The sequence below is a fragment of the Chionomys nivalis genome, chromosome 4 (assembly GCF_950005125.1).
Source record: "Chionomys nivalis chromosome 4, mChiNiv1.1, whole genome shotgun sequence".
Taxonomy (NCBI): Eukaryota; Metazoa; Chordata; class Mammalia; order Rodentia; family Cricetidae; genus Chionomys; species Chionomys nivalis.
In genome coordinates, this window is record NC_080089.1 from 8,394,384 (window position 1) to 8,407,392 (window position 13,009).

The 13,009-nt window shown below is 41.6% G+C and overlaps 1 protein-coding gene across 1 annotated transcript; it reads left to right on the forward strand.

Moving 5' to 3' along the window:
- Positions 1 to 560: 560 nt before the first annotated feature.
- Positions 561 to 9,718, forward strand: LOC130873440 (interstitial collagenase A-like). Its single transcript, XM_057768278.1, has 10 exons — positions 561 to 659; positions 1,184 to 1,425; positions 1,527 to 1,675; positions 1,875 to 2,000; positions 2,839 to 2,997; positions 3,093 to 3,210; positions 6,949 to 7,082; positions 8,665 to 8,827; positions 9,318 to 9,421; positions 9,618 to 9,718. Exons 1-10 carry the CDS (start codon positions 561 to 563, stop codon positions 9,716 to 9,718), a joined length of 1,395 nt encoding a protein of 464 aa, XP_057624261.1.
- The last annotated feature ends 3,291 nt before the right edge of the window (positions 9,719 to 13,009 follow it).

The window sequence follows — 13,009 nt, forward strand, 5'->3', positions numbered from 1 at the left end:
ACACACAAGCACAAACACACAACACACAAAACACACACGTATACACACCACACACACAACACATACTTATACACACATACCGCATATACACACAACACACATACACATATATATATACACACCTCACATACAACACATGTACCACATATAACACATATACAAAGCACACACACACCATATACAACACATACACACACACACACACAGAGCCTTTGAGTATGCTTTGCCTATGTGTTTAATAGGCCTGACCCTTTCTCAAATAATAAGAACATGAATTGGAGAAACTAACTGTTTAATTGGTGAAGATCATCTCTTTCACAAATGTCCTGTTTGATATAATTCTGGGATTATCCACCAAACCAGCCCAAACAATCTGCTAGGTGTCACAGTCTCTGTTTTCCCACTGCCGATGAAGAGGATGTTGTGAATCATGAGTCACACAGCCTCTGGCTTTCTAGATGTGCGAGAAGTCCCTATATAAAGATGGAGCTTCCTCGGTAGGATACTGGAGCAGGCAGGCAGGGGACCGCTGCTGATCTTGCCCAGAAAAGAGGGACATCATGCCTCGCCTCCCTTTGCTGTTGCTTCTCTGGGGCACCAGCTCTTATGCCTTCCCTGTGTTCCAGGAAGGACACCGGCAAGATGTGGAGACTGTCTGGGTAAATGGTTTTGACTTTGTGTCTTTCTTGTATAGCGTGGTGGCTATACTAGAAGATGGATTTCCTTCTAAGAGAAATGCCATTTGCCAGAAATGGAACCTTTTAAAAAGGTATCTAGCAAGTCTAGCTAGATACCTCCTTTCTGGCTGGAGGGGAGGGAACCCAAGGAAGGAAAGGCAGCTCCCTCTACAAAGGTGGATTTGCAAGAGCGCAAACCTCCCCTACAAATCTTGTTCTAACAGTAAAGCTGAATCAAAAGTTTGAAAGTAATTCTCTAGTTTGTCTAAACTTCAGGCTTTCATTTTTTTTTAAAAAGGGAGAACCACTTTCCATTTAGTATTTCAATAACTTTAAATATTTATGTGTTTCTAACTATGTGTATGATTGAGTGTATGTACGGTGTGTCTGCCCACCTCAGTAGTAGAAGCCAGTATTTCCTGAGCCTGGGTTCCCTGCAGGAAGTGCTCTTAACTGCTGAGACCTCTCTCCAGACCTACTGGTTCATTAATTTTATATTTTATCAGAAATACCTGGAAAACTACTACAACTTGGGCAATGACACAGAAGTTAAAAACCTGAGTGGCAAGGAGTTGATGGCTGAAAAGCTGAAGGAAATGCAGCAAATATTTGGGTTGAAAGTGACTGGAAAGTCAGATCCTGAAACCCTGAGAGTGATGAGTAACCCCAGGTGTGGGGTGTCTGATGTGACGCCGGAAGCCATTATTTCCAACAATCCGCGCTGGACAAAAACACATCTGACATACAGGTAACTAGACCGCATATCAGAATCAAAACTGGGCCATTACTCCCCCATTAGAATAGAAGGAAACAAAACCCAATGTATCACCATCTTATTTTTTTTCTTAGTATTTTAAACTACACACCACTTTTGCCAAGAGCAGTTGTGGACCAGTCCATAGCGAAAGCCTTCAGAGTCTGGAGTGATGTGACCCCACTGACATTCTCCAGGGTCTTTGATGAGGAAGGAGACATTGTGCTGGCCTTCTATCGTGGAGGTAAGTTCTTCAACCTTGGCTTGCCCCTTGATAATCTCTGCTTTGCATGGCAGTTGCTTGTTAAGAGCATTGTTGATTTTATGGGGTTGAGGAGTAAAATAACATCACACTGACTGGAAGTCTGCTGGCAGCTCAGCAAAGCACTGAGCTAACCAATATGAGAATCAATGAGCCTTTTGTTAAATTTTGTTTCTTGCAGACCATGGTGACAACAAACCTTTCGATGGGCCTTACTATCGCCTTGCTCACGCTTTTCATCCAGGCCCAGGGATTGGGGGCGACGTTCACTTTGATCTTGATGAGAGGTGGACTGACACCAGTGAAAGTGAGTCTGCTGAGCTGCTCCGCTCAGTTCATTGGGCCTCTTCCAGTGCACGGCAATGCTGGTTGATTTAATGCATTCATGGAAGTAGGCAATCTATCACCACTCTTAGAATTAGTATCACGTTCAGAAGCAAGAGCAGGAGTGACTTCTGATCACATATCATCTCCCTGGTGACAAATAGGTCACTCTAAAACTTCTCTTAAGAAATTCTGAGGGCTGGTGAGACGCAACTCCTGAAAACCTGTTTGATTCTTGAAACTCTTTGGTAGGCAGGAGAAAGCCAAATCTTCTTCATCATTCTCTGCCCTCCACACAGGCATCCTCTGCACACTCTGTGCTTGCACCCATGTGCACGCACAACAGACAAGCAAACAACCTTCTTTTAAAAAGAAAGAAAGACAAATGTTCAATGTTTTACTTATGGTCCTGGAATGTTCTCACAAGAAAGATGCAATACACTTGACAAACTTGCTACTAAACTTGGAAAACAAAATGAGAAAACAGTTGTTTGTGTATTTCGATTTTCCTAGCCCTAAGCATTTATCAGCCCTAAGAAAATTAGAAACTGTCAGAGTTTCATTGCTCCTCTGCAAAGGAACTTGGCCTAGCTCATTGTTAACACGGACTTAACGATCTCATCCTGAGTGTAGACTCTCCTGTGCCTTCTTATACTTAAAATGGGCACGCTCCCACCACCAGAAAAGGCAGTATAAACATATGTGGATTTTAAAAAGGGACTAAGAAGATATGGATATTCATCCTGAAAGATTATTTCCTTACTAAATGCCTCAAAATAGTATAATTTTTAGTAATTAGAAACGGATCTTTCTCCTTCCAGATTTCAACTTGTTCTATGTTACCGCTCATGAATTGGGCCACTCCCTTGGACTCACTCATTCCAGTGATACAGGGGCACTAATGTTCCCCAACTATACACGGTATGTTGACGACTTTGTGCTAAACCAGGAAGATATTAATCGCATTCAGGCTTTGTACGGTAAGTGAAGCAGCCATTAGCTGTTAAAGGCACTACATTCTTCACGTGGGCTCTGGAACCTTTGAAAGTAACTTCAGGTCTCTCATATTCTTTAGGACCTTCTCCAAATCCCATCCAGCCAACAGGTGCTACAATCCCCAGACCGTGTGATAGTGCTCTAAACTTTGATGCGATAACTACATTTCGGGGAGAAGTGATATTCTTTAAGGGCAGGTAAGGTCTTCGTTTTGCTCTGGGTTCCATATTCACCATTGCAGGTCACCAATATGCCGCATATGGTAGCCTAACAGTGTGTGTAATTACATGGTCACAATTGATTGTGCTTCTCTTATTTTCTTTATACAACGAATAATGACTGGTTCTATATGGTTGGGTCAGTAGGTTCTGAAAAATCACACTCCTTCACCTTTGGAAATTTGTGTGGCACTTTCTGGTACCATAATAGGTAGTCCTCATGGAAGAGTTCTTCAGGTGAGTTTGAGCTCAGAGCCTGTAGGCTCTCTGTGTGAAGTTCATGGTGTCTTAAGCAACAGGGACTTATCTTCCATTTCTGGGGGCAACCTGTTTAGAGATTCTCTGGGACAACCTTGACCAAGAACTCAAAAGAGGGATTCTCATGTCTGGTGTTTTTTTATTAGGTGGTCTTTGACTCTTGGATGGAGCATTGTCAGCTCATGTGGAAAAATCCTATTTAAATAGTGTATGTTTATTTATGTAAAGACAAGCATATTGTGGGGGTTTTCTTAGCAAGATAGTTAATAGTATGATTCCTTATTACTTTTTCAGACAGAATACTGTTATTTTGCCTTTCTCCCTTCTTTCTCTGTATTTATCTCCTTTCCCCCTTCCTGAATACAGCTGCCCCCTTTCCATTTTACTCATCGAAACACTTGCACCCTACTATTTTCTCTATTGCTTCCCAACCCTTCTACCCTGGTAATGGCTCCTCTTTTACTTTCCTGATTTCCCAGTTACTCCAGGGTATATATTACATCTGAAGATTTGGAGTTAGGGGCCTCTGATGAGAGAGAGCATGTGCTGTTGGTTTTGCGTCAGGGTTACCTCACTCAGGATGGTCTTTTCTGGTTCCATCCACTGATCGTCAAGGTTCATAGTTACATTTTTTCTTTATAATAATAATATTCCATATTGAACATATACTATACTTTTATTACCAACCCATCCGTTGAAGGACATTTAGGTTACTACCATTTCTTTGCGATTGTGAACAAGACAGCAAGGAGCGTGGTGAACAAGTATTTAGGGTCTATGCCCAGGAGTAATACAACTGGGTCATGTGGTGGGTTTATTTTTGTTCATTTTATAATTCTTCACACTGATTCCACAGTGGCTGCACCAGTTAGCTGTCCCTAACAACAGCAAATGAAGGTTCCCTCTTCCCAAGCCCCCATGCAGTATTTGTATATTGTTTGGTTAATCTTTGCCATTCTGACTGGGTTAGGATGAAATCATAAAGGTATTTTTATTTGTATTTTCCTTATTGCTAGAAGAAATAAACTTTTTAGAGATATTTCTTAGCCATCTTTTGTTTTCTTTTGCTTTCTAGACTCAGTTTAGGAGTGTTTTATCCATCCTTTTATTCAAAGAAGATGTTTATCTCTAAAGCTAAGAAGCTTATCTTGTAGAAATCAGATGGATTTTTGTTCTTTGATCCATTTAATCAACCCATGTCTTTTGATTGGGAAATTGGAATCACTGATATTTAAAGTTTTTATTGAAATGATTATATTAATTGTGGCCATGCTGTTGAATTTTTGTTGTTGTTGTGTTTTAATAATTATGGCTTCATATTTGTCCACAGTCTCTCTCCAACCCTAGATACTGTTTCCTGTATTTTCTTCAAATTTTGATTGTTGGATAAAAATAGTTAAGTTTTTAATATTGTAGAAAGTTTTTCTTTCTTCTTCAGTTATGGTGGATAGTTTTGCTATGTGTATTAATATAGATTAGCTGCCATAATTTTTTAGAATTTGGAATGCATTGCTTCAGGCTCTTCTGGCTTTCAAAGCTTCCATTGAGAAATCTGTTATCTAAGGCTTTCCTTTATTTGTAACTTGTGCCTTTTCTCTTGCAACTTTTATGTTGCAACATAAAACAACTCAGTGATATGCGTACTTAGCTTTTAATTATGATTACTGTGGGGATTTTCTTTTTCTGGTCTTGCCTATTTGGTGGTCTGTGTGCTGCTTGTATCTGCACAGGTATGTTTTTCCTTGGTTTGAGAAAGGTTTCTTCTATGATCTTGTTAGAGATCTGCTTTATCCTGCTAACTCGAGGTTCTTCTCTCTGTCTACACTATAATGAAAAGGGTTGGTTTTTCATGGTATCCCACATCTCTTGTGTGCTTCTTTCCTTGTTTTACTTGTTCTAGATCCTCTCCTTTATCTTGGAGTCCTAATTCCCTGACTTCTGCTTGTTTCACCCTAACTGTAAGGCTTCCTTTACACTTTCTAGTTGAGTTACTGGGTTTTTCAATTCCATTTTCATTTCAGCTTGAGTTTTCTTCAGTGTTTCTGTCACCTTATTTAATTTCATTCTTGAGTTTTGGATTGTCTTTGTCATTTCCATCAACTTTATGTGTGTGTTTTATTCTCTGTAAGCTCTTTATCTTTGATTTTATTGAGCATTTTCATATCTTCTTTAAAGTTCTCTTATTCTTTGATTAAGTTTATGATTGTTCTTTTAAATTCTGTGCCTTTGGGCTTATCTGGAAAACTCACTGGCAGACATTTCTACAGGACTGATAGGTTTTAAAGAGAAGATAATGGTTTGAGCTTTGATTTTCTATTGTTGGTGTGTTTTCAATAAGACCTGGGCATGTAGACATCTATTGATAGCTCTAGATCTGATACAGACAGAGCAGGTTGGGGCAGAAGAGAGGTTATGTGGGAGGGTTGGGCCAAGAGTTGGGAAATGGTTTGGGAGGAATGTTCAGAAGACACAGGGCTGATGTACAGGATGTTCCTCCTGTTAAGGACCTGGAGTATGTGGTAGATCTGGCTGGGAGGAAAGGTTGAATGCAGTGTTAGGGGGCCTGTAGGTTAGGGGGTAGGTAGACAGGATCATGACAGAAACCTAGAAGTTTGTGTTTCAGGCAGGGGTGGCCAGACTAGGTTGGGAGGCTGCGCATGGGTCCCAGACTAGATCTGGCAGGTTGGGGCTGTGGTGGGATTAGGGGGAGCAGGTCAGTGAGACTCACTGGGCTAGAGCCTAGAATGTGGGAAATCTGGCTCGGTGAAGAGATTGGCTGTGGCATAGAAGGGGCCTGTAGGTGTGGCCTCATAGACTGTATTTTAAAAAGTTACCCTATATAAAGGATTTAATCTTCCACAGGTTTAGGTGTTCATGGGAGTACCCATGCACCCTCAGATATTCAGGAAGACAACCGTCACTAAGTACAGGATACTGTGCTGCAATTGGTCACCTGCTACAGCCAGCTCCTCATGGCACACCAAAACTGACTATTACATTTTAAGGCTTACACAAATTGGCTGTGAATCACAGTTATTATAAAAATTAAAGTATACTAGAACCAGCAATAAAAGTAATTTTTAAAAAACATTGTTTTATCATCATCTTCACTGAAATTTGTTGATAGTACTGAGGCTCAAACACGCTGGGCCAAATGTGTACTAATGATCTAGATCCCCAGTCCGATTTTCATGACTGTTTATTCCTTATATTGAGCTTGTATATGCCATTTGTGTCTTCACATGATAGGGTTCCAGATGATATACCATTGTCACTTTTAGGATTTGCCTCAGCATGGGTGTTTCTGTGAAGAAACAAGCACATCAAACAGAAACCTTCATTCTGGCCTTTCCTTGGAAAGACAGTAGACATTTGCTGACAGCAGTTCTCCAGCGAGAAGGGGGTGTAGACTACTGGGAGACTCACTGACAACTGTGCTCTCTCTGTCTTCTAAATCAGGTTCTACATCCGTGTAAATAGAGCCATTCCGGAACCGGAGCTCAATTTGATAGGGATACTCTGGCCAGATCTGCCAGGTGAACTTGATGCTGTTTACGAAGCTAGTATGGCAGATGAAGCCTACTTTTTCAAAGGTAATATTTCTGACTGTTTCTGTTTTATAAATAAAATTTTTATTTATCTTTGGAGTGAGATAAAAGGGTCCTGGCTACACTCACTGCATGTTCTTCTGAAAATCTAAGCTCCATGATGTAAGCTCACGGAGCCTGTCAATCAGCACAGTTAAAGCTATATTATATTTTAGCATCATTTTGATTGAAAAGTAAATGATTAGAGATATAACATTTTTGGATTGTTAAAGAATTTGCAAACAATCACTGTGTTTTAAACTTCTTCATATTGCTGTGAGTTCTCTGAAATAAAATTAAGAGGCACGAGTCGATTCTACGAAGGATGACACAGAACAATTTTGTGTATGCAGTTTCCTAGACCCATTTTAATGTGAACCATTCCCTTGAGAGAACAAAAGTTATCACCAGGTAGACAGATGAGCCACTGTTGACTGCATTTCTTCTAGTAACAACATGTTCCTCTGCCTTTCATCCAAGACTCTCGTCTTTTGTCAGTCTCTGAACTTTACTAGGAAAAATCAGGCATGTCCCAGTACCCTTTTCCTGATGACAACCTACCTTGAAATACGAAATAGAGTCTCAGGTCTCACTGTGAAACTTCCTTGAGAGGATTTAAATTGTACTAAATTTCCCAGGCAATTCATTCATAGATTAATGTATGAGAAAATCAGAGTCATTGCAGATGGACCTCAACGAGTCTGTGTGATTCAGTGAGATCAAAGGATCCAGCAACTCCTACACCAAGGACCATGTCAGACACACATGTTTTCACCAACCTGTTTGCTGTAGTACAATCATCGAGATACTTGATACAGTTACACACCCCAACAGAGAAGGGACCGCAGTTCAGACAGGCACAATACTCTGCAACGGCCTGTCTCATTTTTTTGTGTGTGTGTGTGTAAAACTCAATAGAAGTTTACATACACAGCATTTCAAAGCAGCTTTTCACGTGAGCTAAAATAAGTGTGTTTGTCAACAAGAGTGATCTTGCTTTCCAAACAGATCAGTTTCCTATAACACATAGTTTAGGTACTGGATGCAGACCCTGGAATCTGCATAAATTTTCATATCTACCATCTATGATGCCAGGGAACTTAGTCAGCACTGAGGTAGCCTAGAACCTCTAGTTGTCTGAGCTTTGGAAAGGAGTTTCAACTGCAATAGGGGGAGGGGGAAGATAATTCTCAAAGCTTTTTACAGAATACAATGGCGTAGATAGAAAAAAAACCTCATACAAACTAGGTTTGGTGGCTCCTGCCTTTAATTCCAGCATCTGAAAGGTTAAGGCAGGGGGATTGCTGCAAATTGGAGGTCAAACCTGGTTACATAGTGAATTCTAGATCAGAATAGGTTACAAGGTGAGACTCTGTCTCAAAAACACAACAATCAATCAATCAAACAAATAAAGGCAAACACATTTAATTGGTCTGAAATTGGATCCTAGTATCAGCATTTAAGGCAGAACAAGCCACCCCCACCTTCCCTGAAGCGCTGCAGTCTGCAGCTAGGATGCTGCTCTTGCCTTGTAAAGCTTCTCTGGAAATGTAGACAAAGAGATTCATCCGTGGCTCTTGATTGGCAGGCAATAGAGTGTGGGCTGTTCGTGAGCGGAGTGTACAGGAAGGATTCCCCACGGACATCTACAGCTACTTTGGCTTCCCTAGCAGTGTGACACACATTGATGCTGCTGTCTGTGAGGAAGAGACTGGAAAAACATACTTCTTTGTTGATGACAAGTACTGGAGGTAAAGACTGAAATCCAAATAATTTTAGGGTGCCAGTTGTCTGTACATAGAAAGATCTTAAAATGAGTTTCATATGGACTTGGTTAACTGCCTTTTTGTGAATGACATAGCCACTGAACAACCATAGCCTGGTATCACATGGTGCTGCTTATACAGGGAATCCAGTGAGCCTGTGGCGCTCTTCTGTGCTGGGAAAGATAGGACAGTAAGGGCATCCAACTTCTCAAGCTACGTTGACCCAAACTTAACTATTCACATAGCATTTTACCTTAGGGAGAGCATCTGTGTAGTTCATTGGATTTCAGAAGACCTTATGCATATTTTGACATACCCAGCATTCAGCTTTTCTTCCCACACCCAATTCGCTCTCTTCTAATCTCAAGAATTAAAAATTTGTATGCAATTCATGCTGGTGTGTTTTCCACAAATATTTTAAGCAATCTGCATGTGTTTTCAAAGGTCCTAATACTTCTAACTACTTTCTGATCAGGTATGATGAATATAGTAAGACCATGGATTCAGGTTATCCCAAATTAATAGCAGACGACTTCTTTGGAGTTGGCAATAAAGTTGATGGTGTTTTCCAGAACAACGGTAAGAGTATAGACATATTTTCTCTATTTGTTATAATACCAAAAGTAACAGCATTGCTATTTAATGTAAACATAAAAATGTAAATGAAAATTAAAATACAAATGTAAAAACTATATATACTGAAGTCATGCAAAATTGAGTCAAAAGCTGGAAACTACATGTATAATATAATGAATATGTTTCATTTTATTTTTAGGATATTTTTATTTCTTTCACCAGTCAACTCAATACAGATTTAACCTCCAAACGAGAGTGGTTGATGCTATCGGTCATTCTAACACCTGGTTCAACTGCTAAGAATATGGCAACCTGTCCTGTCACCAAGTTAATGAAAATACATACCGCATAATTTTAAAGGAGATAGTTTTCTGAAGAGTCAAGTATTTTCATATTTGATTTACCTCCTTGAATTGTTGATACACAGAGCTACTAAGTAAAAATGTATTTATATTTCATCTTGTATATTTTTATAATTTCTAGTATAATAATTTATGAATTGAAACAGTTTAGTGCCACAACTGACAACCCAAGAAGGCCAAGTTCATGGTGGATAAGTCACTGAAGGAGGCCGTTTGTGCTCTCTGACATTGATCCTAGGTCTCTCCTTTCAAGAGTGGAGGGTTGGCAGACAAGCTCTCCCCAGAGAAAAAAATGCCTTTTGAACACGCAAGAAAAATCAACTGATACTTCGGGTTTGTTTTTTTTTTTTTTTTCATTGTTTTTTTTTTTTTTTGACCATTTTTTTTATTCTTTTTAATTAAAATTTCCAACTGCTCCCCGTTTCCAATTTCCCTCCCCTCCTCCCACACATTGCCCCCTCCCCCCACTCCCCTCCCCCATCCCCACTCCTCTTCTCCTCCCCCCAGTCCATTCCCCCTCCCTCTCGATACTGAAGAGCAGTCCAAATTCCCTGCCCTACAGGAAGACCAAGGTCCTCCCACTTCCATCCAGGCCCAGGAAGGTGAGCATCAAAACAGGCTAAGCTCCCACAAAGCCAGTTCATGTATTAGGATCGAAACCTAGTGCCATTGTCCTTGGCTTCTCATCAGCCTTCATTGTCCGCCATGTTCAGAGAGTCCAGTTTCAACCCATGCTTATTCAGTCCCAGTCCAGCTGGCCTTGAAGAGCTCCCAATAGATCAGTTTCACTGTCACAGTGGGTGGGTGCACCCCTCGTGGTCCTGATTTCCTTGGTCATGTTCTCCCTCCTTCTGCTCCTCATTTGGACCTTAAGAGCTCAGACCATTGCTCCAATTTGGGTCTCTGTCTCTCTCTCGATCCATCGCCAGTTGAAAGTTCCTGTGCCATTCTCCTTGGCCTCTCGTCAGCTCTCATTGTCCGCCACATTCCGAGAGTCCGGTTTTATCCCATGTTTTTTCAGTAGCAGTCCAGCTGACCTTGGTGAGCTCCCAATAGATCGGCCCCACTGTCTCAGTGGTTGGGTGCACCCCTCATGGTCCTGACTTCCTTGTTCATGTTCTCTCTCCTTCTGCTCCTCATTATAACCTTGGGAGCTTGGTTTTTAAAACAGTGTTGACAGCCCAGGCTGGGGTGGGACCTCTTCTTCACACCTCTTCTACTGCTGGCTCCCAAATGCTGGGATACAGGCAAGCCCAACATGCCCAGCCAAAAGATGGTTCATGTGCAAAATAAAGATTTGATACTTAGACTGAAGCCACTTCTGTATCTAACGCTTTATCATTTATTTACGATGCTTTCTATTTCATTATGCTGCTATAGCTGACAGCAAAGCCTCACTTAGAAATGGTATTTCTTTCCAATTTGAAGTGGAAAACAAGCTGTTAGGAGGATTTCTTAAGACCAGCCTCTCCATTGATGCAAATAATTCCAATCGGACCAAATTAAAACGAATAAAAGATGCCCACGTTTAATGCAGCATCCCAGGTGGTCCGGGAAAGCACAGTGAGGGAAAGAGAACCAGAGAACACGGAAAACCCGGAGACCACGTGTTTCTTTTCTGGGCAGCAGACTCAATAGCCTGAGGGAGTGGTTCTGACCCTCCCTGGGGAGGTGCCGCTGCTTGACAGGCTTTTCTGGAGGTGGAGTCCGGACCAAGGGGCTTGAAACAGAGCTTCTTGCTCCATTCCTGCTCCATTGGCGCTCCAAGGATGGGTGCCAGGGACTTCGGTGATGCTTTCACCCAAACATCCCAGACTTCTTGGATATAGGGGTGTCAGGGGACTGGGGTCTCACTTTTGACCAACACAAACAATACAAAAAATATTCATGAGAAGTTAGTCTATCCAAATTTTTCAAATTTCTCCATTCATTTGGAGAATGAATCTCTAGCAGGATACACTTCATAATCATGTCCTAGTCCATATTATTTATCATCAAGCACGAAGGCAGAGGGCTCAGAGCAGGTCTTAAAGACTGGGCTATGATGGGTGGCAGGGCTACAAGGCTGGATAAGAAAGAAGTTACTGAAATGGGTACCTATAACTTGGGACTTGGTATTCCAGAAAGGAACCCAGGAACTTTTCCAGGGTGCTGCTTGCCTGGCACCTCACATTGTGCACACAATAGTATGTGATAGTAAGATCAAAACTTCCCGTCTCACAGTGTGGAGTCAGCCGCCACAGGGAGACTGGGGCATCGCGGAACTGACTGCATGGACATGAAGCACTCTGCACTAGACTCTGTCCTTAGGAAATCCCACTGGGCCCTTTTCCCTAAGACTATAAGATATGTGTGAGTGTGGGTGCAGACAGTGTCCTCTTCAGTGTTCTGTTGTTGAGAAGAGAACCTTGACCACTTCAGCTCTTATACAGGATATCAAGGCTTACTTCGGGGTTAAGCTCATTAAACCTCTCAGGGTCCAGAAAGGTTCACTAGGGCAGACGAAAACTGGCTCATTGGATCTAAGGGTAAAATGAAATAAATCAACTCATCTACATTACCGCTACATGTGCTTTATTCCTTGAAACATGGGGCATAAGGTATAAGATTTAGGGCAAAGCATAAGGGTAAGAAAGGGGTGATCTCCACAAAGCTCTCAGTCTGTACAGGCACACAGGCAAGCTAGCAGTCCCACAGGCGGTAACAACGGTAGCAAGCATGCATTTTCACAGAGTCACAGTGTGGATCTGCTACCTTGCATCTCAGAGTGGGTGTGACTGAAGTTCCCCTGTGGCTGGGAACACAGCCTTGGCAGCTGTGCTAGCCTGTGGGCTTGATTTGTATTAGTATCTAGCTGGTTGAGTTAAAAGGAATCTCTTCTGGGGTTCTTGCTTTTGACTCCAGCAGGGTGCCCAAGTGAGAATTTTTCTCTTTGAAGCTAGTTTTAATGACTCAGGCCTCTTTCCCATATAAACAACTAATTTCCTGGGCTATGACACTATGTTAGTTGAAAACAAGGTGAAGGATAAAACAGAATATTAGTAGTCTGCTAAGTCAAAGCAGAGGACCAGTAGATTACACCTTCCTGGGTCAGCTGTTAGAGCAGACAACCACCTCCCTTTCGGGCTCCTTTCTTATCAGTGAGTGAATGTAGGGCTTCCTGTTATGGGGAGGTATCCGGTTGCTGAACAGTGAAAGTCAGGTTTATACACTGCTGGGATACTATAGA